This window comes from Canis lupus, chromosome 36, assembly GCF_048164855.1.
Source record: "Canis lupus baileyi chromosome 36, mCanLup2.hap1, whole genome shotgun sequence".
NCBI lineage: Eukaryota > Metazoa > Chordata > Mammalia > Carnivora > Canidae > Canis > Canis lupus.
Window position 1 is genome coordinate 14,319,346 of NC_132873.1, and position 22,579 is coordinate 14,341,924.

A 22,579-nucleotide genomic window follows, 5' to 3' on the forward strand; every position below is an offset into this window, starting at 1 on the left:
TATAGATAAAAAACCAATATATACTAACTCAGCTCTTACATCAAGTTTCCATTACTTTTTTTTTTAAGTTTCCATTACTTCTTTATCAGTTTATGACTGTTTTCCCTGTGTGTGGAATAATGTTTCTCTAATAGCTTGAGATGCTTTGTCATATACTCAAATATATATATATATATTTATATATATAAAATACATAAAATATATAAAATATATAAATATATATTTATATATTAAATATATAAAATACATAAAATGTACTAGCATCTACTTCAGAGCTATTTTTTATATTTGATTTGTGTGGCAAATCCACTGTTAGATTCACTCTAAGTATTACAAATTTGGAATATATCTCAATAGCTAGAAGAAGTGATCCCCTAAGTGTCACATTTCAAAACTATTTTTTCAAAGCATCAATGTCTTCCAAGGATTACAGCCCAATGGAAGTCTATAGAATACTAAACAGATATCTTGGTTACTAATGACAATTTATTATGCTACCTTTTAGACTACTAATTCATGATCTAATCCCAGGGGTTGTCAAACTATTTCTGTAAGGGGCCAGATGGAAGTATTTTATTTAGTCACAACTATTCAACTTATCAATATGACACAAAAGCAGCCAGATAACTAGTAAATGAATGGGCGTACTTATGTTCCGCTACAACTCTATTTACAAAACAGGTCAGCATAGTTTGATGCTTGGCCTCACCCCACATTCAAACACGATCAGGTAGACAAATTTTTAAATATCAAAATGAAAGTAGACATCAATGCCCTCAACCCTACAGAGATTGGTAAAGGAAGGAAATGTCTGAGGGGGTAGTGGAATGAAAACATGTGAATATGTGTAACTGTGATTTATAAGGTGAGATAGATGTTTCACCTGTTTAATGTCACTCAGTCCTTAGTAAACTTTGTAAGACATTGCTTTTGCCACTTTACAGTGGAAAAAATGGAAACTTAAGGATTTCTGATTCTACCACAAAGAGTGATTGCAATGACATCTAAAGCCAGTGGGACTCTACAAGCGCCATGCTTTTTCCACTCTGCCATGCTACAGCATGAGAAGAGAGCAAACGCCCTGGTTTCAGCAGGAAGAATTATCGACTCAAGGCTCTAAAGAACACAAGCAAGTAAAACAGGCACAGTGGTCTCCTTTAACACACCTTGAGGCTCAATGCCTGGATTCTCCGTCCCCTCCTTGCCCGTCTGCCCGACCTGGTAGTACGCACTATCTGCTCCACGTAAGGTCTCTCTTTTCTGGGAAGAGAGATCAGGGCTCTTCCCTGCTGCCCCTCGGAAGAACGACAGCATTCCAGAAGCCTTTTTGGCTAAAAATAAACGGTAACATATTAAGTACAGGTCACTGCAGGTGGAAAAATAAAGATTTTCAACTCATTCTTTTGTTAGCAGTAACCATAATATGAGGGTAATGAATAGGAGTCACACTGATACTTTCATTTGCAGACTATTATTCTACATGTTTCACGGGGTCTGGGGGGGGCGGGGTTATTAGTCAAGCACTTTTATTATCAGAAATATAAAAGAAGAGCAGTGCTCAGATAGCCATATGTCAAAATGTGAGAAATTCTACAGAAAATCTTTCAAAAATATCTTTACATGGCAGTCACAGTATCTTTTTATTTTAAAGATTTAACTATTTCAGAGAGAGAAAGTGCATGCAAGTGTAAATGCAGGGAGGGAGGGAGGAAGAGAATCTCAAGTAGACTCCCTGCTGAGCATGGAGCCCAAAGTGCAGCTCAATCACATAACCTATGAGATCATGACCTGAGCCAAAACCAAGATTCGGCTGTGCAACCAATGGAGCCACCCAGGCATCCTGCAGTCATAGTATCTTAAGCAACAAAATTAAGCAAAAAATTTTAAGGCTAAATGCTTACATTATTACAATAGTTAATTAAACTAATACAAAGCAATTCTACAACCCACAAGAATTCAGAGTTAAAGATAATGTCTCCTTATCATTTGTGTTCCTACATTTTTAACAGAGCAAAATCCAAGATTTCTTCAGCATTTTTCAGAAATTAGTAAAAGATGGCCACAAATATTACCAAAACTTACTCTATATATTTTCATTCTTAGTTTTGAGCTTAGTATATGTATATCATCTATGTATGACTTATGAGCTTAGCATATATGATTATAACCTTGTACATTTACCATCTACAAAATCCACATAAAATATCACTCATTAAAGTGCTTAGGGTAGCAGACACCTTTATGGGCTCTTTACTATTGAAGCCCACCTTGTTCCTCACTGAAATAACTGCAATTTAGTTTGGGGCAGCAATGCAGAGAACCCCAGAAAATGAGTCAGGATTTGTATAAGCAACTAGGGTGGTGCTACCCACTACGATCTCAGTTTCCCATGCAGGGAGGGGTGACCGTGAGACTCAGTTCCAGTCAAGGAGACTAAAGGCGAAGCCTCTGCATTCCTAATTAAAGGAAACAGTTGCAGCTTATAGCTATTTCCCTTCTTTCTATTTTAAATGAACACATGAAATGGAACATTTTGATCATGAGGAAAACTTAAGAGAATCATAAAGAAACACCCCCTCTCTGGTCATAACAATGTAGACTAACTGAACCAATGCCAACAACTGCCTGCCTGCGGACATTGCAATTTTAGAAAAATACACTGTCATTTGTTTAAGCCCCAATAGTCACTTGAGTTTTCTGTTATATTTGTAGTAAAATACATTCCTGACAAAGTCAAAGAGACTTATGTTCAAATCCCAGCTTCCAGCTACCTCTGTAATCTCGAGCCAGTTACTTAAGTCTTAACTTTCTTTCAAAAAATGGGAATATGTTAAATAACTATTATGTGGCTATTAAACAGCAGGACACATGAAAAATTATTTTTACCATGCCAACGATACTGTAAAAACTTTTTTAAAAGTCTTTTTAGCTTGTATACTTTAAACTGAAAGCTCTAAAATGGCAGATTCTGCTACTTTTTGCATAGACCTATGAGTTGCTAGAAGTTTCAAACCCAATAATAAGGTAAAAATCAAAGAAAAGCAAAACAGTTATAAAAGAGGGCATATAAAAAATTTTTAATGCATATTATAAACACCAGATGTAATAAATTCTTGCCAGCTGGCATTTCTTTAATGTTTTCTCCTTCAAACCATAATTACAAATAAGACTAATAAATAAGTACTCCTCCATGTATAATCTTACTTGGCTGTGGTTCTGCTTCTGCTGTACGGTTTGTCTGTCCTCCACTGACCTCAGGTAATCTAATAGGGCTGCTGCTCTTTGGTCTGCTGTCTAAAGTACTAAAAAAACAACAACAAAAAAACAACAACGGAAAAGTTAGTTTCATACAATTCAGACAAAAAATGACTCCTACATTAACCTACTCCCCACCTAATCCACCCATGGTATCCAAAATATGATTCATAATTTCTGTAAACACAGGTTATAACATAGAAGAAAAAGTCTTGAAATGTCTATTGGACTTAAGAAAAAGAGCGCAAAGTGTTGTGAATATAAAAGTATGGAAAATACATGAAAGCAGAAGCTTTTATATTTCCCCAAGTTCATTAGAAAATAACCAATTTCATATCCCTCAGGCTAGTTAACATGATAATAAATAGATCAAATTCTGTCACATTAGTAAAGGTGAAAAACCTACTTCAGTAAGAATCAAAATAACGAGCCTACGACAATTTCTGTCTAAATGTCTAAAATACTGAACATACTAAAAGAACTGGTTTGGGGGTTTTATTTTTAAACTATTTAGAATCTTTAATGATTATGAAAAATTCACAAGTACTTTAAATTACGAAGTAAGGCAGTAGATTACTAATTTTACAAGTTACTATTTTTTAAATGAAAACAAAGAGAACTGAAAATGCTGAAAGCCTAAGTCTGCAACATACACCAAACTTCCATGGAAATTATCAGAAAACTATCCAGAGGCACTGTCTAAAGGCCTTTTGCTCTACCTGAATTCTGTTCTATCGTTGGCTAAAGTTGGAGTGCCACCGGCAGTATTCTAGTAACTTTCACACGGATAATATGCTGTAATAAGTATGAGCATTTGAAAAACAATGACATAGCCAAATGAATTAAATTCTACTCAATCACGGATCACCTATTTGTCGGAAGCCCTTCCTCGGCACTGCTCCGCTGAGTCGCTTTGGACAATTCCTCTAAGGCATTTCGGTATTCTTTACAACTTAGGGTAGAAATAGGTTGAAAAATGTTAAACATTATGCTTCTTTCCAAAATAAATCACATACTTTAGAATAAACTCTGCAGTATAGAAACACAATCATTCTATGTGTTCATAATTAAACATACTTGAGTCAACTAACAAAATTATCAAGTAGAAGCTTCATGAAGAAGGCTATCTTCACAGATAATAAAGCATAAATACAACCCAACACACCAACCAGTACCAATATCCAAAACAATGATTGTGAAAGGCCATATATTAACATTTAGATTAGATACCTCCAGGGATAGAACAGGCAATTCAAAGTATAGAACTTCAAACTTTAATATAACAGCAAGAAAAGGAACTTGAGTAAAGGTACTGAACTTTAAGAAACAAATCCAACCCTTGGACTAGCCGTCTGAGAGCCCTAATTTAGATAAATCAGATAAACTCTTGGACTAGCCGTCTGAGAGCTCTAATTTAGATAAATCAGATATCAGGGAACAAGAGAAGCACGTACTATTTTTCCAAGACATTAGAAGAAAGTGATTTCTTCTGGAATACTCAATTCCTAACAGTACAAAAGAAATTTTTTTATTTGGTTGGCTTTCCTACCTTTCTTATCTATTAATGCAGACTAAAGCAATAAAAAAAAAATATTAACTTCATAAAGGCCAAAAGGCAGAAACAAAAAAAATATATCATATGGAATCCCCTAAAGGAAAGAAACTCCTCACAATCCAGACGGTAAACTTCATAAATGTTAAAGCATAGAAATTGATCTTATTTATTCCTATAAATCCAATACCTACTATACCACATATTGTAGCTATTTGAATATCTGTAGAATAAGCAGGCTCCTTGCAACCAATATATAAAAAGAAAAATTTCAATTTCAATGCCTTCCAATAGACAAAAAAAGTTTTTTAATTAAACATTTTAGATTATACTTAGACTAAGTTCTACCACTACCAAGATATCGGTGTGATTAAAAAGCACTTTTTAGACATAAGATATAAATATTTTTAAAGAAATATACTTTTTAAAGACATAACTGTGGGCATGTAAGTGGGTTGAGGCATAGGAATGGCATTATTCTAGTAAGAAAACTTTACTTGGCATGTGTGAGAAGTAGAAGGAAATAGAGGACTAAAAAGATACTCTGATGACATAAAATGTTCTATTATATGAAAAGTAAATGCAATAAGGAAAGGATACAATGGATACACAGTATAATACAGAGAATGTTTAAAGGATATAAAGTAAATAACTTGCCTAGCCAATTTAGTTAGTAGAAGCTTGCTTAAGAGTCATTCTGTAATTATTTGAGCAAAGAATACACTTCAGACCCAAAGAGAACAAGCTATCATGCCCAAAGAATATATATATATTTTTTTTTGCTTATATTATTTAATCATTCTGCTCTACTCTCTATAAAAGATCTAAATAAGGTGATTTATAAATATACATAAAATATAAAGATCTAATCATAGCTGGAAAAGTCCCATGAATAATACCTGAGAGCAAAAGCGATGATAGAGCTGGGTTCCTTCTCACAAACTGCAATGGGTACCCGTTCATGTTCATACATTAAGTAGTGTTTATCTGGATCACTGTTCAAATTTTTAAATAAATAAATAAGAACAAAATTAGCAGAAAATGATATATACAAACCACTGAAACGTTATAAGAAAATTTCAAGACAATTTTAAGTCACTTAGATACCGGGCAATTCTAAGAATATAATTAAGTACACCAAAATGTATGCAGAATTTGAACCAAACAGCCAAGGAAAATTATCAACAGAGAGTTTTTAAAGGCAATTAAAAATCATCAGAATTAGTTTTCAAATCAGAGGGTCTGGAATAGTTATCCCAAACAACGCCTTCCATGCTACTGAGACTCTGAGCCATGTTCATCTCAAAAAGTATTTATAATGGAGCAGCAGAAATGTGAAAGGTTTTGTTCTACCATAAGAATAAAAGACAAGTCTTCTAGAAATTGTGGGAAACGTACTATCAAACCAACAAGAAATAATATAACACAGCCACTCTCCTATTATCATATGGAATCTCAATGGTGTGACCATTTTAACCCAAATCTTGATCCCCTGGTTTCCATCCTAAAGCCCCTAGAGAAGCATTCATCTGTGTAACAGCTACATACTGAGCACCCACCATGCCAGCACGAGACTCAGTATTCAGAAAAACTAATACTAAGCACCTAACTTGCACAAGATGTTAACAATACACTAGAGGAAAAAAACAGGCATGGTAGACTTTATAGGACAGTGGGGTGTAAAGAAACAAATAATCCTACAAATAAATAAAATCACCTTTTATGGTAAGTGCCATGATGGAATCATGAGAGGATGTAACAGAGAGATCTAATCTGGCTAGGGCAGGGAGCAAGTGGGAGGGTCTAAAGTTTTCCTGAGAAAGAATTCATAGGAGTTAACAACTAAAGAAAAGTGTGGCCATGGGCAAAGGCCACACAACAGGACAGACAATAACCCACTGAAAAAGCTAAGATATTCGAGTCTGACCCAGCATAAATAGGGACTCTCACAGTCTGTAGTACGAATCTCAACTTGTCTCCTCCTTGAGACTGTGAGCTCCCGACAGTGGTGATTTTCCTGATTTATCTTGTTCTACATCCTCGGGCACTAGAGCTAGCACTCAAGAAATTTAAATACTGACTGAATAAATAAATACAAAAGCCAGTTAAGAATAATGGTCCTTATTAACAAATGTCCACTTTTTGGATACACTTGTACCACCACACAAGAGCAGCATTTGATGGCTACACAGATCAACCAGTGGGGAAAAGACTCACAGCCACCAGCCTGTCTTCTTTCCTATTCAGCGAGCCCCGTACAAACAAGATCAAATGAAAACTTGTATGAGTCATTGTACTATATCGCCACTGACAGAAAAGTATCACGTCCCAATAAGTTATTAGGTCAGTAATGTCATCTTCATATGCAATCAGTAATATGTTTCTATGATTATGGGATCAATAGATGTAGCAGTATATCTTTAAAAAACATATATAAAAAAGTATATAAAAACAATTATTTTCAGAACTGGTAATCTTAAGCATTAAGCAACATTAGTTAATGCTTTTTAATCCAATCATCTACTATGTAATAATGATCACTATATAATAATTCTACAAATTACACTATACCAAAAGACACCTCTCTTTTACTATGATGAAGTATAATTTAGGATTGAGAAGTACGTATAGGGGGATCCCTGGGTGGCGCAGCGGTTTGGCGCCTGCCTTTTTGGCCCAGGGCGCGATCCTGGAGACCTGGGATCGAATCCCACATCGGGCTCCAGGTGCATGGAGCCTGCTTCTCCCTCTGCCTGTGTCTCTGCCTCTCTCTCTCTCTCTCTCTGTGTGTGTGACTATCATAAATAAATAAAAATTTAAAAAAAAAAAAAAAAGAGAAGTACGTATATAGTTAAATAAACATATCTATATATGTGGAGAATAACTCTATACAAAGATTTTTTTTAAATGAAGTGAAAATAAAACTACCAACATCAGTCACTGACTTTTATAATACTTACAAAGGAAATGGAATAGGGTTATAACTATTCCCTGGAAGCAAATTTGCAAAGATGGCTTTCATGGTTGATTTTTCCTTCACTTGGCTATCTGTGGACCCCAGCAAATGTCCATCAAACACATCTAGGATAAAAAATATTCTAGTTATATGTTAATATTCAAGAAGAAAAAAAAAACAAAACTATAAAGCATCAATATTATTTCCTGTCATTTTTGGAATACAGACATATGCACATCATAATTACCAATTATGGTACAAAATTTCTGATCTAGGAATAAGGACTCTTTGGGGATGAAAGAAGCAATAGTGAAGCATTTACAGACAGCAGAGACTCCAAGGAGCAAACTGTTTTACATTTAAACTTCTCTGATATTGGTATCATCCTATAATCGATGGCTTACTATTGCAGTGACCAGGCAGCAGCCACAATATAATTACTGCCTTAGCCTGCATGAATTTAGCCATAGCTCTTCTTGTCATCACTGCAACTCTCAGTTAGTTATGTATACTGTGGCTGTTACATCTGAGCTTACCTACAATTTAACGTTATTTTTAAAGTTTCTACTACTTCAGTAGTTACTGCTTAAACACAAGCAAGGCATAAATTTGCTATTACTGAAATAAATAGTTGTTGGAAAAATGGCTACAATTTCTCTTATTTTCTTACAAGGCAACAACCATATGTTTTATGGGACTCAAGAAAGTAATATCCCAGAAAACAAATGAAACAATTGATTGAGATATTTATATGTCAAGTAAAGCAAGTGATATAGTAAAAAGCTCTATCTAAAACAGCACTTTTCAAAAAAAATTAGAGAGAGCGCACGTGTGCATGCACATGCCCAAGCCAGGGGTTGGCGGGGGCAGGGGGAGCAGAGGGAAAGGAGAGAGAAAATCTCAAGCTCTCAAGCAGACTCCTTCCCTGGCTGAGCAGGAACCCTGACATGGGGCTCGATCCCAGGATCCTGAGATAACAACTTAGCCAAAACCATGATTCAGCTGCTCAGCCAACTGAGCTATCCAGGTGCCCCAAATAGCATTTAGTTAAGTATAAAATTTACAAATCTAAAATACAAGAAAGCATTTGTATCAAAGCATTCACAGTGCTCTCCTTTTTTGGATAAAGTACAGTAAAAGGGACTTTAACAGCACCTTCCGAACTGCTGGCTGTATCGAGTTCGGGGGGCCCCCCCACCAACTGTTCAGGAAGGACTTCTGGTGGAGTAGGTAACTGGAGATGGGTAGAACTGGTGGAGCTCTGACTGGACAGGGTTGTTAGGAAGCGATCCTCTAGAGAAAAATAAACTTAAGTGAGTCATTTAAAAACACGAGTCCAGGTCCCCCAACAGAAATGTTTTTTAAATGCCTACTCATATTTCTACCTCCTAAGCCAAAGAATTTTAACTTCCTAAAAATTACTTAGGTCACTTTAGCACATATTTTAGAAACCAATACAAATATCCAAACAGGTTATATGAACTGACCGACCACAGTCAAGTCTTAGTGATAGCACTAGGACTAGCAACCCAAGTCTGATTCTTGTCCAATATTCTTTTCCACTAGGACATAATGGCTACCTAAACACTAATTCATTCAGTTTAATAGGGAATAAAATTTGGACATCATTGGAAAAAAAATCACATGCTCATTCTCAAGGGGAAAGTTCACTTAATTATAACAGAAAATGACAAGAATTACGAGTTGAGCTCATGTTCCACAAAGACAGTCTAAGGAAATTTCTCTACAAACTTTCTAGGATGGCATCAAATTATTCAATGAAATACTGTGAAAGACAACATAGGTTTAGGAAAGATTTTAATGACATAAAAACGTAAGCTTTCTAATATTTTTGCAGTGAAACCTGCTGACTTTGGAACAGACAAAATTTCAATTTCCTTTTTTTCTTTTTTCTTCCCCTAACAGCAACCATCTCTAATTTATTTTCTTATAATAAACTTTATAATAATCTTAAACTTACAGTGCTACAATACTCTATAGAAAGGAAAAAACACATCTATAACAACTGCATCAGAAAAAATTCTCAAAATTAGCCAGTGAAACAACTTATAGACTAAGAAATTTCTTTAAATCCAATAGGAGGTGATCACTACTCAAGGACCAACCTTTTTCTCCATTTTGAAGTCCTGGAGAAATATTTCTCGGAGCCGCATCCATCGCACTTATCTGTAGAGAAGTAAATACTTTATTCTTAAGGAAATTTGATTAAAATCATATTTTTAAGATTTTCTAACCTTAAGCCTCTTAAGAACTATTAAGACACTCAGCTTTTGTTTATATAGGTTGTAACTTTTGATTTTTATCTTATTAGAAATTAAAACTGAGGAAGTTTCAGAATACGCATTAATTCATTTTAAAAATAATAAACCCCTACACACACAAAAATGCTATTTGTTACATTTTAAATATTTTACTTATTTATTCATGAGAGACGCAGATAGAGAGAATGAGGCAAAGTCACAGACAGAGGGAGAAGCAGGCTCCATGCAGGAAGCCTGATGTGGACTTGATCCCGGGACTCCAGGATCACACCCTGGGCCAAAGGCAGGCGCCAAACCACTGAGCCACCCAGGGATCCCCATAAATAACGTTTTTAAATTAAAAAATTACTTACCAAAAAAAAAAAAATTGGTAAAGGTGGCACTGTTTTAACACTTTTGCAAATACTAGTATTTGCAAGAATCATCTCTGGCTTTTGTATTTAATCTGTTCAGCTATATTATTGATTGAAGAATATAAAGAAAATCTAGCCTCACACAGATATGTAATTGAAAAAAGGGAAATCTTGCAGAAAGAACCCTTGAAAGGGACTTAAACCCCCAGGGGTCCTTGAACTACGTTTGGAGAATCGTGCTCTAAACAGCAGCTCATTTCCTAACATTAAAGTATCTAAAAATTACTTATGATTATCCACCAAACTTAGTATACTTTTATTAACCACTGGACTTTTTTTTTAAGATTTTATTTACTTATTCATGAGAGACACAGGCAGAGTAAGAAGCAGGCCCCATGCAGGGAGCCTGATGCAGGACTCGATCCCAGGACTCCAAGACCACGCTCTGGGCCAAAGGCAGGTGCTAAACCGCTGAGCCACCCAAGGATCCCCCAACCACTGGACTTTAATTAGAGTCTCATTATCCACAGGTAAGATATATTTCGAACCACTATAAACCCTGTGCATAATTTGAATACAAAGTCATTCCTTAGATGGCTACTTAGAACATTTTTAGATTTGCTCACCATACCAGAGAGATCTTCCTGGCAACCTTTATAAAATAAGCCACCACCATCCATTCCCTGGGCAATACTCTCCATTTCCCTTATTTCTTTCTTCATAGCCTTTTTTCCATTTGTTTTTTAAAAGTTTATTGTTCATTGGTTTACTGCCAGTCTCCTCTCTCATTAGACAAATGTTCCACAAGGTTAGTAACTATGGCCTTTGTTCAGAACTATATGCCTCGAAACTAGAATAGTCCCTAAAAGTACTCAAAAATTAGTTTCTGAATGAAAATACAGGCAATGCTACAGAGTTTCAAATCATTGTTCAAACCTTCAAAAAAATGATCATTTAACCGAATGATTTTGTATTTTCAATTATGTATCTATGTATTATAATTAAAAGTCTTACACCACTAGCTTTGCAGTTTCTTCAGTGGGCAAATGGAAAAGCCACTAACAGTCTGTGTTAGCCATTAATAGCTCTAGGTTAGTTGGCAAATACTAATGTATAAATCATCTTTGGTAACCCTTACTCTTACTCTCACCTAAACCTTAAGGAAAAGTAATTCCTACACAGTTGTTTCTGAGATGAAAAAGAAGCATCAAGATCCAAGGCACTTGAATTTATTATTCTATGAAAATACTTCCCTACAGATACTATACACATATATATATATAGAATTTATATATATATTTATATATAATAAATATATAATTTATATTTATATATAACATATATATATTTATATATAACATATATATATATAAATAAATTCTCTCAAAGTCCCTCATCATATCAGTATACTAAACCCTTATGGAGTGCCTGGGTGGCACAGTGGATTGAGCATCCAACTGGTTGTTTTGGCTCAGGCTGTGATCTCAGGATCATGAGATCGAGCCCTGCAACGGGGTCTACATTCAGCAAAGAGTCTGCTTGGGACTGTCTCTCCCTTTCCTGCTGCCCTTGCCCCTATGCACACTCTCTCTAAAATAAAATAAATCTTGAAAAAAAAAATTAACCCCTTATATTTTGCTGACAATAATAATTTATCTGAAAATATGGTTCATGTAATAGAATTCTAAGATGACCCCCAGGAAACCTATCCCCGGTATACACATCTTTCTTCCCCAGTTATTCAAACACTAATCTAAATACTGCTGTTAAGGGATTCTGTAGGTGTATTTAAGGTCCCAAATTGATTAACCTTAAAATGGGGAGAGATTATCCAGGTAGTGACCTAATCACACAAGTCCTTTAGATCTGTGTCACAAGGGCAGAGAATAGGAATTAGGAAATCTGAAGCATGCATTGTTGCAAGCTTTGAAGATGAAAGGGGGCTCATGGCAAAGAATGCAGGCAGCCTCTAGGAGTTGAGAATGGGCTCTGCTCAACTCCCAGCAACAAAAGTGGGACCACAGGCTTATAATCACCAGGAATTAAATTCTGCCAACAACCTGGATGAGCTAGGAAGATGACCCTGACCTCAGGTAAGATAATGGCCCTGGCTGAAATCTTGACTTGAACTACGTGAGACTCAGCAGGGATCCTAGTCACACAGGATTCCTGACCCCTATAAAATGATACACTAGTGTGTTAGGTCACAAAGTTTGTGGTAATTTGTTACGCAACAAGACAAAAACCAATATAGTTAGGAAAAGCCAATTAAATCAATGTGCAGAACTAACCCGGTACAGATAGGTCCTTTAAGAAAACCTTCTCACTTAAGCACAGAGATAAAAAACACACAAAACTACATAGTAAAATAAATTAGGATGCTATTATAGAGTATCCACAACTTGTTCTTTATAGCATCTACTGCAACCATGATGCTATCTCCAGTGATGCCTAGATAGTGGCTTTTGATAAATGTGTGAAATGAATGAACAATTTTATTTCAAGCAAGATAAAAAAATTAATCCAGGACATGTCTCTTTGAAACCTCACAACTGCGAAATAAAAACCTCTACCTAATATTATTAAATGCAAGTATTAAATTACCACTTTTGTCTTAAATGAAATTGATTATAATATTTATATCAAGGAAAAACCAAAGACAAGACCACATTTCATCACCTTGCTTTCTTCCCCTTGTCTCAGTCTTCCAGGACTTGGAGGAACTGAAGGTCGCTTTCTACCCTTTTCCTGTTGGAAAAGGTCTTGCAATCTATAATTAAAGGGTTAGGACAGAGGAGGAGAGAATACAGTTTGTTTCTAATATTCTGAATAATGTTTACAAATTTTCTCTTTACAACTGTGAAGCCACAATAATTAGATTTTCCTATTTTGACTACAATAGATATTAAAATTATTTATTATTTCTAATCAACTAATCAAGAGTTACAGAGTTATAGACATATAAGTGACATGACTATAGTTATAAAAGAATAGTAAATTATTATGAGCATAATGTAATTAAAAACAAAACAAAACAAAAAACAAGCTTTAGAGACCAAGAGACCTGAGCTCAAAACCCAGCTCTGACAATAACCACACAACTTGGGGAAATGTCTTAGTCTCTTATAGAGCTACAGTTTCCTCCTCTGTAAAATGGCAACAGTATATACACTGTAGGATTCATAAGACCAAATAAAAGATGGAATGTCTATCTAATGCCTTACTCATTGCCTAGCATAATGCAGATGCTCCATAAATAAATGAGATAATAATCTCTGAACTTTTAAATAAGCATTAAGGGGAAATATTTCCCCAAATAAATATTTACATAAAAGCTTAAGAAGACACATAATAATACATCTGAAAGTCCTGACCTAAAAACCAATAATCACTCCATGGAATACTAATTCAATTATATTATATTCAGTAAGCACACACACTCCTAAGTATTTGAAACAGCACTGAAAGCTGCTCTCATCCGGTTTTTCATCTTTATAAACTACCTGAAGATTAGCATAGATGTTTTAAATGAAGAAGGGGAAGTGGTGACAGAAAAATAAAAACTTCCACAACTGGAGGGTAAAACGTAACATCCATAATAATTAAAGGCCTTTATAAATTAAAAACATCAAGGCAAAGCAAATTTTGCAAAGATATAACAGAAATGCCAGACTACAAAGCACACCTGTTATTCCAAGCTTGCAGCACTTCGCAGAGACTCTGCTTCTTGGCAATGAGGGACTCGAAGATGGACTGCAGCTGCTGGGGGGTGTCGACCGAGGAAGACATGAGCCTCACTTGCATCTTCTCAATCCAGTTCTTGAACTCACCCTCTTCCATCTATAGGGAGCAGAAACAATTCCAGCAGTCTGAGATACACCCCAAAAGAAACTTCTGATAATAGTTAATTTTGAGTTTCTGTCAAAGAAATGAATGACCTCTTTTTGTGCAAAGATATCTTCCATTTTTTCCTCTCTTGTTTTGCTAAATGTATCCGTTTTTAAAGATGCAAGTCTTTCATCAACAGCGAGGTATACCTGTGAAACTCTAATAAAACCATAAACATTAAACTCTTTAGAAAAGTTAGAATTAAACTTTCTAATCTCACATAAATAGAAAAATTACACACACAAAACTTTAACTATAGTTTGTCAGATTAAGAATCATATACAATTTTGCAACAAAAAGACCTATAAGGATGTCCATCAAAATTTTAACACCGGCTATGTCTAAGAAGGTTTGATTTCTTTTTTATACTTTTATGCAGTCTACATTTCTTTTTTTTACATTGGACATATGCAACATATATTTAGAAAAATAATTATTTCTGTTTTCAAAGAAAGCTAAATGAACTAACATGATATTTTAAAATGTGTACATGGTAATACTACACAAAAACAGATGATCAAATAAACTAAAACTTACTTTTGAAAAAAGTCCTTCAGATCCTGAAGAAGGGACACTTTCAATGGGACCTGACGTTTAATGAATATTTTGGGGAGGGGAACACATACTTCAAGAAGCCTAACGGGAGAATAACTGGGAGAAAAAAAATACAAGTAATAGTAAGAAAGTAAAAAATCTTTTCATATCTAGAGTAGAGGTAAACGTAAATCCTAAGAGACACAAGACAAAGTTTCTACAAAAAAGCATTTTAAAACAGTTATAAAAGTACTGAAGACAAGTTTCAACCATTATAATTATCCTCCCCAATTCTGGAATGGTTTTGTCTTGTTTGTTTCTTCACTGTCCTGTGATGTCATCATGTATCACCTGAGGCTGCCTCTTACGCATATAAACCTCAAGGACTGGGATAAAAAGCTTTATGAATGAGAGGAACCCCTTCCTACAGTTAGCTTAGAAGCAAGTCACCTTCCCAGCTCCTGAGGATTCCTCATGAGTCTTTACTCCTCGTGAGTCCCTTAGGAGCCTTTCTACCCAAGAGCTCATGTTGTCTAATAAATGTTATCACCCATCCGAGCAGTGATTGATGTTTAATGCTCTTGCTTCCAAAAGGAAATAAGCTCTAACTGCCAATAATTCCTAAGGGCCTATTTTGTGTTAGATGTTGTTCTAGGTGCTGAGGATACAGCACTAAAAGGCCAAAATTACTGCCCTCCTGATTCAGGAATAAGGAGACTCAGGCAATAAACAAAATGAATAGTTAAAACATACAGTGTAAGATGGTAAGTGCTACAGAGAAAAAGAAAGCAAGCAAGGGAAGTAGGAGTGCTAGGGATGAAGAGCCAGGGCAGGTGAAATGTCAACAATGACCTGCAGGAAGGAAGGAAAAGTAGGCAGATATCCGGGGAGTGGAGGAGCACATGCAAGGCTCCCAGGCAGGGTCCCACCTGACTGAACTGAGGCTGCAGTGAGGGGACAGGAGGGGGTGAGGGGACAGGAGGAGGAGGCGAGAACAGGGAGGCACTAAGCAGCCAGAACACGTGGAACTCACAGGCCCATAAAGGGGCTCTGGCTTTCGTACTCACTGAGACAGCCACTGAAGGTCTGTAGCTGAGGAGTGGCCTGAGCCAATCTTCATTTAACACAACCACTTTGACCACTGGGCTGCGATCAGACCACAGGGTAACTGGCTGAGGCCACTGCGACACTCGAGCGAAAGGCAACAGAGGCTCAGCGCAGAGTGGGAATGGTAGAGAGGGTCGGGGTGTTCAGATTCTGGATATATTTTGAAGGCCGAGCCTGAAGGCTTTCACAAATCACTTAATACCACAATACCACTTAATATCATTGTGTGAACTAGTGATTTTAGCTCTATCTGGATTTCAGCTCTATCTGGAATACCCAAGTAACCTTATGCTAGTTAATGTCTCAGCCAAAATTCTAACAAATGCCTACATGTAGAAAACTGTGGTTAAGACTAACATCTGAAGCGGTGGATCTACTCGTTCATCTCATGACTTCATCACTTGCTAGCTCTCTAAGTGACCTATAAACTTGAAAGTGAGGGTAATCATAATACTCTTTCTTCAATTAAGGATTAAATAAAATAACAACACTGAAAACTCTTAGCACAAAATAGGACCCTCTGCATTTGCAAGGGTGGAGATGGGGACTACACACACTGCAAATTAATCTAGTTACTAAAGAAATGTTCACAAAGTCTTCTGGGGAATATGTGACTGTGTATAGGATCATTCTGACTTCTTACCTGAAAGATGCCACCATCTGATTGTAAGAGAAATACTGGTGATAATCATGGTGGATGGAGTGACCACATGGCTCAGCATTGGCTCTGCGAGTGTACTGGTGCCCATAAAACCTAAGTTCAAGGTATTTTGCAAATGACATGGACCAGGACTCATTGGAAAGAGCAACAACTGGTGTTACCTGAAATTCATATAAATCATCTGTTATGTAATTACATATTGAGAATCTCTTTTTTAAAAAAGAATTTCTTTTCTAATACAAATCTAATATACTCTGACTCAAGAAAACTAGAAAAAGAATTGTTTAAAAGTGGATACAGGGGTACCTGGGTGGCTCAGTCAGTTAAGTGTCTGCCTTCAGCTCAGGTCATGATCTCAGGGTTCTGGGATCAAGCCCCACATCAGGCTCCCTGGTCACAGGGGAGCCTGCTTCTACCCCTCCCACTCCTCCTGCTTGTGCTCTCTCTCTCTGTCAAAATAAATAAAATCTTTTAAAAAATAAAGTGGATAGAGTTAGGAATGGTTGGGGGAGCAGTACCACTGGTGATCCCACCACCAACATCAATATGCTAGTATATTTACTTTATTTCTATGTACGTGTATATATATTTATATGTACATATATATGTGTATGAACACATAGAAGGTACCCAGCCATTGTATTTAAAAATAAAGTCTTTCCTATAATTAGCTCCATAGTCTTGTATTATTTTTACTTAGCAGTGTATCATAAATATTTTCCCACCTAAAATACTCTTAAGTAACTTGATTTTTAATAGCCATAGAGTATCCCATTGTATGGACATATCTAACCAATCCCTACTGATACACATTTAAGACATTAGAAGTTTTTCCTCTATTCTGATCATGCTCTGATGAACTTTCTTGTGTATACATACATATGTGTTATATCCATAATTATTTCCTTGGAATAAATTAAGAAAAGTGGGAATTGGTAGACCAAATGGCATGAACATTTGTGTGGTCTTTGATACTTTTTGCCAGTCTTCCAAAATGGGGTATTGGGAAGGGCCTGGGTGGCTCAGTTGGTTAAGCATCTGCCTTTAGGTCATGATCCCACGGTCCTGGGATGGAGCCCCCCCTGGCAGGCTCCCTATTCAGCAAGGAGTCTGCTTATCTCTCTTCCTCTACCCCAACCCACACCCCCCACACACCCCTGCTCATGTTCTCTCTCTCTCTCAATAAATAAAATCTTAAAAACAAAGGTACTGGTTTATACAATCTCCAACAATATCTGAGAATAACAACTTCCCCACTTTCTTACCAATCTTGGGAATTACAAAGCTTTGCAATGTAATTTCTTAAAAACAAAACAAAATAAAACCACACTTCACTGGCTTTATTTACATTTCTCTAACTACTGAGTAAAATTTATTTGCACATGTCTATTGGCCATTTGTATGAAACTGCTTTGTTATGCCTTTTACTCTTTTTCTATTATGCCTTACAGAAATGTAATATTAAGTATATTACTATTTAGTCATGATGTAACTTTTTTGACATGTGGAAGTTTTCCATTTTTGTATAACAAAAACCATTCACCTTTTCCTTTCTAACATAACCCCAAAGGCAAAAGTTTTTGTTTTATAATAAGGTACAGGGCAGTCTGGGTGGCTCAGCTGTTTAGCGCCACCTTAAACCCAGGGCATGATCCTGGAGACCTGGGATGGAGTCCCACGTCAGGTTCCCTGCATGGAGCCTGCTTCTCCCCCTGCCTGTATCTCTACCTCTCTCTGTCTCTCTCATGAATAAATAAATAAAATCTATAAATTAATTAAAGTACATACACCAAAGCATGTAAAATACACAACTCTAATTTAAGTTATTCCTTTAATTCACTGCTCAATCTACAGAAGTTCACATGTTCCACAATAAAACAGTACCAGCTATCTAATAGGAAAGAAAGGCCTATAAGTATTAAAAAACAGCTAGTTACAAGAAACAATCTCATGGCTGTACGCTTGCTACTGCAAAAGGAACAGACTTTGATTTTGCCTACCTTTACCACTGATACTGATATAGGTCACACTATTATTTTATCTGTAATTCTCACATGTGCCTTCCAAAAGCACACTCCAAAATAAGTAAACAAAATTAAACTTGGCCTATGCTCACTGCAAACAATCTGGATAAAAAGTGAGTATTAAAAGCTTATAATATTGTCAACCAAGTATTTCCTCCAGAGTGAAAAAAGAAAAGCACACACTAGAAATATAACACATGGTCGTTTTCTCAAGAGGTCAATTTAAACATGGTCTCAGCTGTATCTCTTAAGATAGAAATGTTGATAGAGGCTCAAACAGAGACAAACATCCTAGCGTACTATACTATTGTGCTACAAGTCTGTCTTCCCTGCTAAAGGATAGGAGCCATGCCCAGGCCCTCAGAGTCCCCAGCACACAGATGGTGCTAAATAAGTGTCTGCTGAATAAATAAACATAACTGAGAATTGTGAAGATATAATCTCCATAATTTTACCAAACAAGGTATCTATATTTTACATAATGACTGATAAATTCCAAGATGAAAACTTCCAGAAACAAACACTAAATGCAATACACAAAATGCAATTTACCCTGGAAGGTAAATGAAATAAGAGCCTAGTGAAAAATAAATCTAAAATAACATAGATCATCCTCTCCAAAAAGAACTACACAAATAAAAATAAATAAATGATGTTGGGCAGCCCGGGTGGCTCAGTATGTTTAGCGCCACCTTCAGTCCAGGGCCTGATCCTGGAGACCCAGGATCGAGTCCCACGTTGGGCTCCCTGAATGGAGCCTGCTTCTGTCTCTGCCTCTCTCTCATGAAAAAATAAATAAAATCTTTAAAAAAATAATAAAATAAATAAATGATGCTGTACAAAATATTAGAGTAACAGGGTACATTTACCTGTTTGCAGATCCTGCACCAGGAATAAGTAAGAATTGTATGTTGATATCCAGGTACTGGAGAATCCAACTCCTTCAGGATTATCTGCACACAGCCTTGGCCATGGACAAAGCGCCGAATATGATGTACCATAGGGGTATCACAGAACATGCTAGGACACTGATAAGAAGGCCTTTGACAAAAACAAAGTCCTCACGTTAACCATGAAACCGAGAAGTAATGTTGAATGAATACTGGCTAATCGGAACCGCTGTCCGGGAAGCTCAGTGTCCTCTCTAGAGCACTGATAGCCAGTGGACGACCTATTCCAGGCACCACTCGCACGCTCAGAGCCTGCAGCTAAGCCTGTCTTCAGCTACAACTCAGTGATGGGTTCCACTTATTAAGCACCTTCTATTTGCTTCACATTTTTAAAATGTCACTTCATTTTACCTAGGAAAGCCCATGATACTTCTGGAGCTTGTTATTCCCTATAATGGGGGCTGGTAAAAATTACTTGCTCTTCTTCATGAAAGTGGCAGGTGATAACTCTGACTTAAACCAAGGTCTAGATGATCTCTATGCTTCTCCTGCCTCTCATTTCAATCACTGTAAAGACACACATCCTTAAAAAAAACTCTTAGATGGCGGCATAATTAGACACTCAAAGATCTGCAAAACGAAGTAGATAAGACATCCTGGGATTGAATATGAAATAGATGACTTCTTTGTATGGTACTCTGACACATGGTATTATAGTGGAGGCCACACAATACTTCAACTCCTCTTTATGTTTTAGGTTGAAATTCTGGGCATCAGAAAAGCATACACAGAACATAAGGAGAAAATCTGTTCTTACCTGAAACAGTATCTCTCTAAAAATATTCCTAATGTCAGATCATTCTTTCCATAAAATTCCATTGTCACAATCCTAAAAAAAGACAGTATTTCTTAGGAGCACGTCATAAGAATTACCACACTGCCAAGACACTGCATGAGACTACAAACTGATTACCTGTTAGATGTGCCTACAATGTAGTATTAAAATAGTTAATATTCTCTTGTTCTTCTACAACAGGTTTAATCTCATCAGGTAAAAGGGGTTTGAACTAGCCACACTATAGCTCCTTATCTATTCCCAGTCCATTAGTATCTTATCAAACTAAATCAGGATGCAAAAATAATAATGAGTAAAATGGATATGAACTAGGAAGAGATCAAAGTTTCCTACAAAGCCCTTATGCCCTATCACCATTAAATAGAACTCCTGTCTCCTGCTCTCTGGTCCACATCTTTACTGAGCATGGAGAACAGCAGCTCATATTCTTCCAGGAGAGCCAATTCCTGACTTTATGCCTAACTTATGAATGCCTACAAATAAGAGAATTTGGCTATAGCCCTGTTGTAATCCACACTTTATTCAAGCTTTGACCTAAGGAATCCATAAACTCCCACAGAAAACTCCTACGGAGAGCGCCTGGGTGGCCTAGCTGGCTAAGTGTCTGCCTTCAGCTCAGGTCACAGTTTCAAGGTCCTGGGATGGAGCCCCTGCATCCGGCTCCTTACTCAGTGGGGAGTCTGCTTCTCTCTCTCCCTCTGCCCTCCCCACCCCCACACATGCTTTCTCTCAAATAAATGAGTAAAATCTTAAAAGAAAAAAAGAAAAAAAAAGCCAAAAACCTGCCTATGGGTTCCCCAGCCCTAAGTCAAAGTCTGCTAAGAGCTATATAGACAGACACTACAAGAATCCCTGATCTCACTGGTAGAAATAAGTGTTCCTGGAGTCCAAATTAAAACACAGAACACATTTTGTCATGGAAACAGTGCTCCAAAAACAAGCTTTTAAAATTAAAGTATGCGGGACCAGGTAACTGGATGATGGGCATTAAGGAGAGCAGGTGATGTAATAAGTACTGGGTGTTATATAAGACTGATGAATCAAAAAAAAAAAAAAAAAAAAAGACTGATGAATCACTGACCTCTACCTCTACCTCTGAAATCAATAATGCATTTTATGTTAACTAAATTTAAATAAAATTTTAAAAAATAAAAAAGCGCAGGAGAAACAAATTTTTAAAAATAAAAAGATAAAGTACATAGTACTTTAAAAACTAAAGATAAACTATGTAATAACTAGCCTTTTATAATTATCATATCATTTGAAACAAGTAATTTATAAAGTGTTTTTCTATCTACAAATAATTTATAAAGTGTTTTTCTATCTATCTACTTAAAATTAGGTTTTATCACCTGCACCCCAATGTTTGTAGTAGCAATGTCCACAATAGCCAAACTGTGGAAGGAGACTCGGTATCCATCGAAAGATGAATGGATAAAGAAGATGTGGTTTATGTATACAATGGAATATTCCTCAGCCATTAGAAATGACAAATACCCACCATTTGCTTCGACGTGGATGGAACTAGAGGGTATTATGCTGAGTGAAATAAGTCAATTGGAAAAGGACAAACATTCTATGGCCTCATTCGTTTGGGGAATATAAAAATTAGTGAAAGGGAATAAAGGGGAAGGGAGAGAAAATGAGTGAAAATATCAGTGAGGGTGACAGAACATGAGAGACACCTAACTCTGGGAAACGAACAAGGGGTAGTGGAAAGGGAAGTGGGTGGGGGGGTTGGGGTGACTGGGTGATGGGCACTGAGGGGGTAACTTGGCAGGATACGGACTGGGTGTTATGCTATATAGTGGCAAATTGAACTCCAATAAAAAAAAAGAAAAAAAAAAAAAGAATTAAGTTTTAGGATAAAACCCATTAATAAAGCCAAAGGCTGATTGCTTTTATGAGAATGATGCCTTACAGAAAATCTGCCTAAATTGTACATTATCATCAAAATGCTTAAAACTAGCTTTTATGGGGGCACCTGGCTGGCTCAGTCAGTAGAGCATTTGACTCCTGCTCTCCAAGAGTTGTAAGTTCTAGCCCCATATTGGGTATTGAGATTACTTAAAAATAAAAAAATCTTTTTTTAAAAAAAAAAAAGCAAACTATTTCTCACCTTTATAAATACAAATTTCTCTTCCATCTCTCACATCCTTTTCGCTCTTACTCAAGGTACTTCTCACTTACTTCTTACCATGAACAAATACAAATTTTGTAT

At 36.3% G+C, this 22,579-nt stretch overlaps 1 protein-coding gene across 4 annotated transcripts in view; it reads right to left on the reverse strand.

The window, feature by feature from the left end:
- Positions 1 to 22,579, reverse strand: part of PIKFYVE (phosphoinositide kinase, FYVE-type zinc finger containing) — an 83,343-nt gene that overhangs the window by 8,832 nt on the left and 51,932 nt on the right. For all 4 annotated transcript variants that reach the window (XM_072813226.1, XM_072813227.1, XM_072813228.1 and 1 more), the window contains 14 exons: positions 20,320 to 20,391; positions 19,482 to 19,653; positions 16,571 to 16,749; positions 14,824 to 14,937; positions 14,337 to 14,445; positions 14,084 to 14,238; positions 13,078 to 13,168; positions 9,890 to 9,950; positions 8,919 to 9,056; positions 7,768 to 7,888; positions 5,707 to 5,802; positions 4,124 to 4,207; positions 3,205 to 3,302; positions 1,167 to 1,331 (listed from right to left, as the gene is read on the reverse strand). In XM_072813226.1, coding sequence (XP_072669327.1) covers positions 1,167 to 1,331; positions 3,205 to 3,302; positions 4,124 to 4,207; positions 5,707 to 5,802; positions 7,768 to 7,888; positions 8,919 to 9,056; positions 9,890 to 9,950; positions 13,078 to 13,168; positions 14,084 to 14,238; positions 14,337 to 14,445; positions 14,824 to 14,937; positions 16,571 to 16,749; positions 19,482 to 19,653; positions 20,320 to 20,391 — 1,655 coding nt within the window. The remainder of the gene's footprint in view (positions 1 to 1,166; positions 1,332 to 3,204; positions 3,303 to 4,123; positions 4,208 to 5,706; positions 5,803 to 7,767; positions 7,889 to 8,918; positions 9,057 to 9,889; positions 9,951 to 13,077; positions 13,169 to 14,083; positions 14,239 to 14,336; positions 14,446 to 14,823; positions 14,938 to 16,570; positions 16,750 to 19,481; positions 19,654 to 20,319; positions 20,392 to 22,579) is intronic.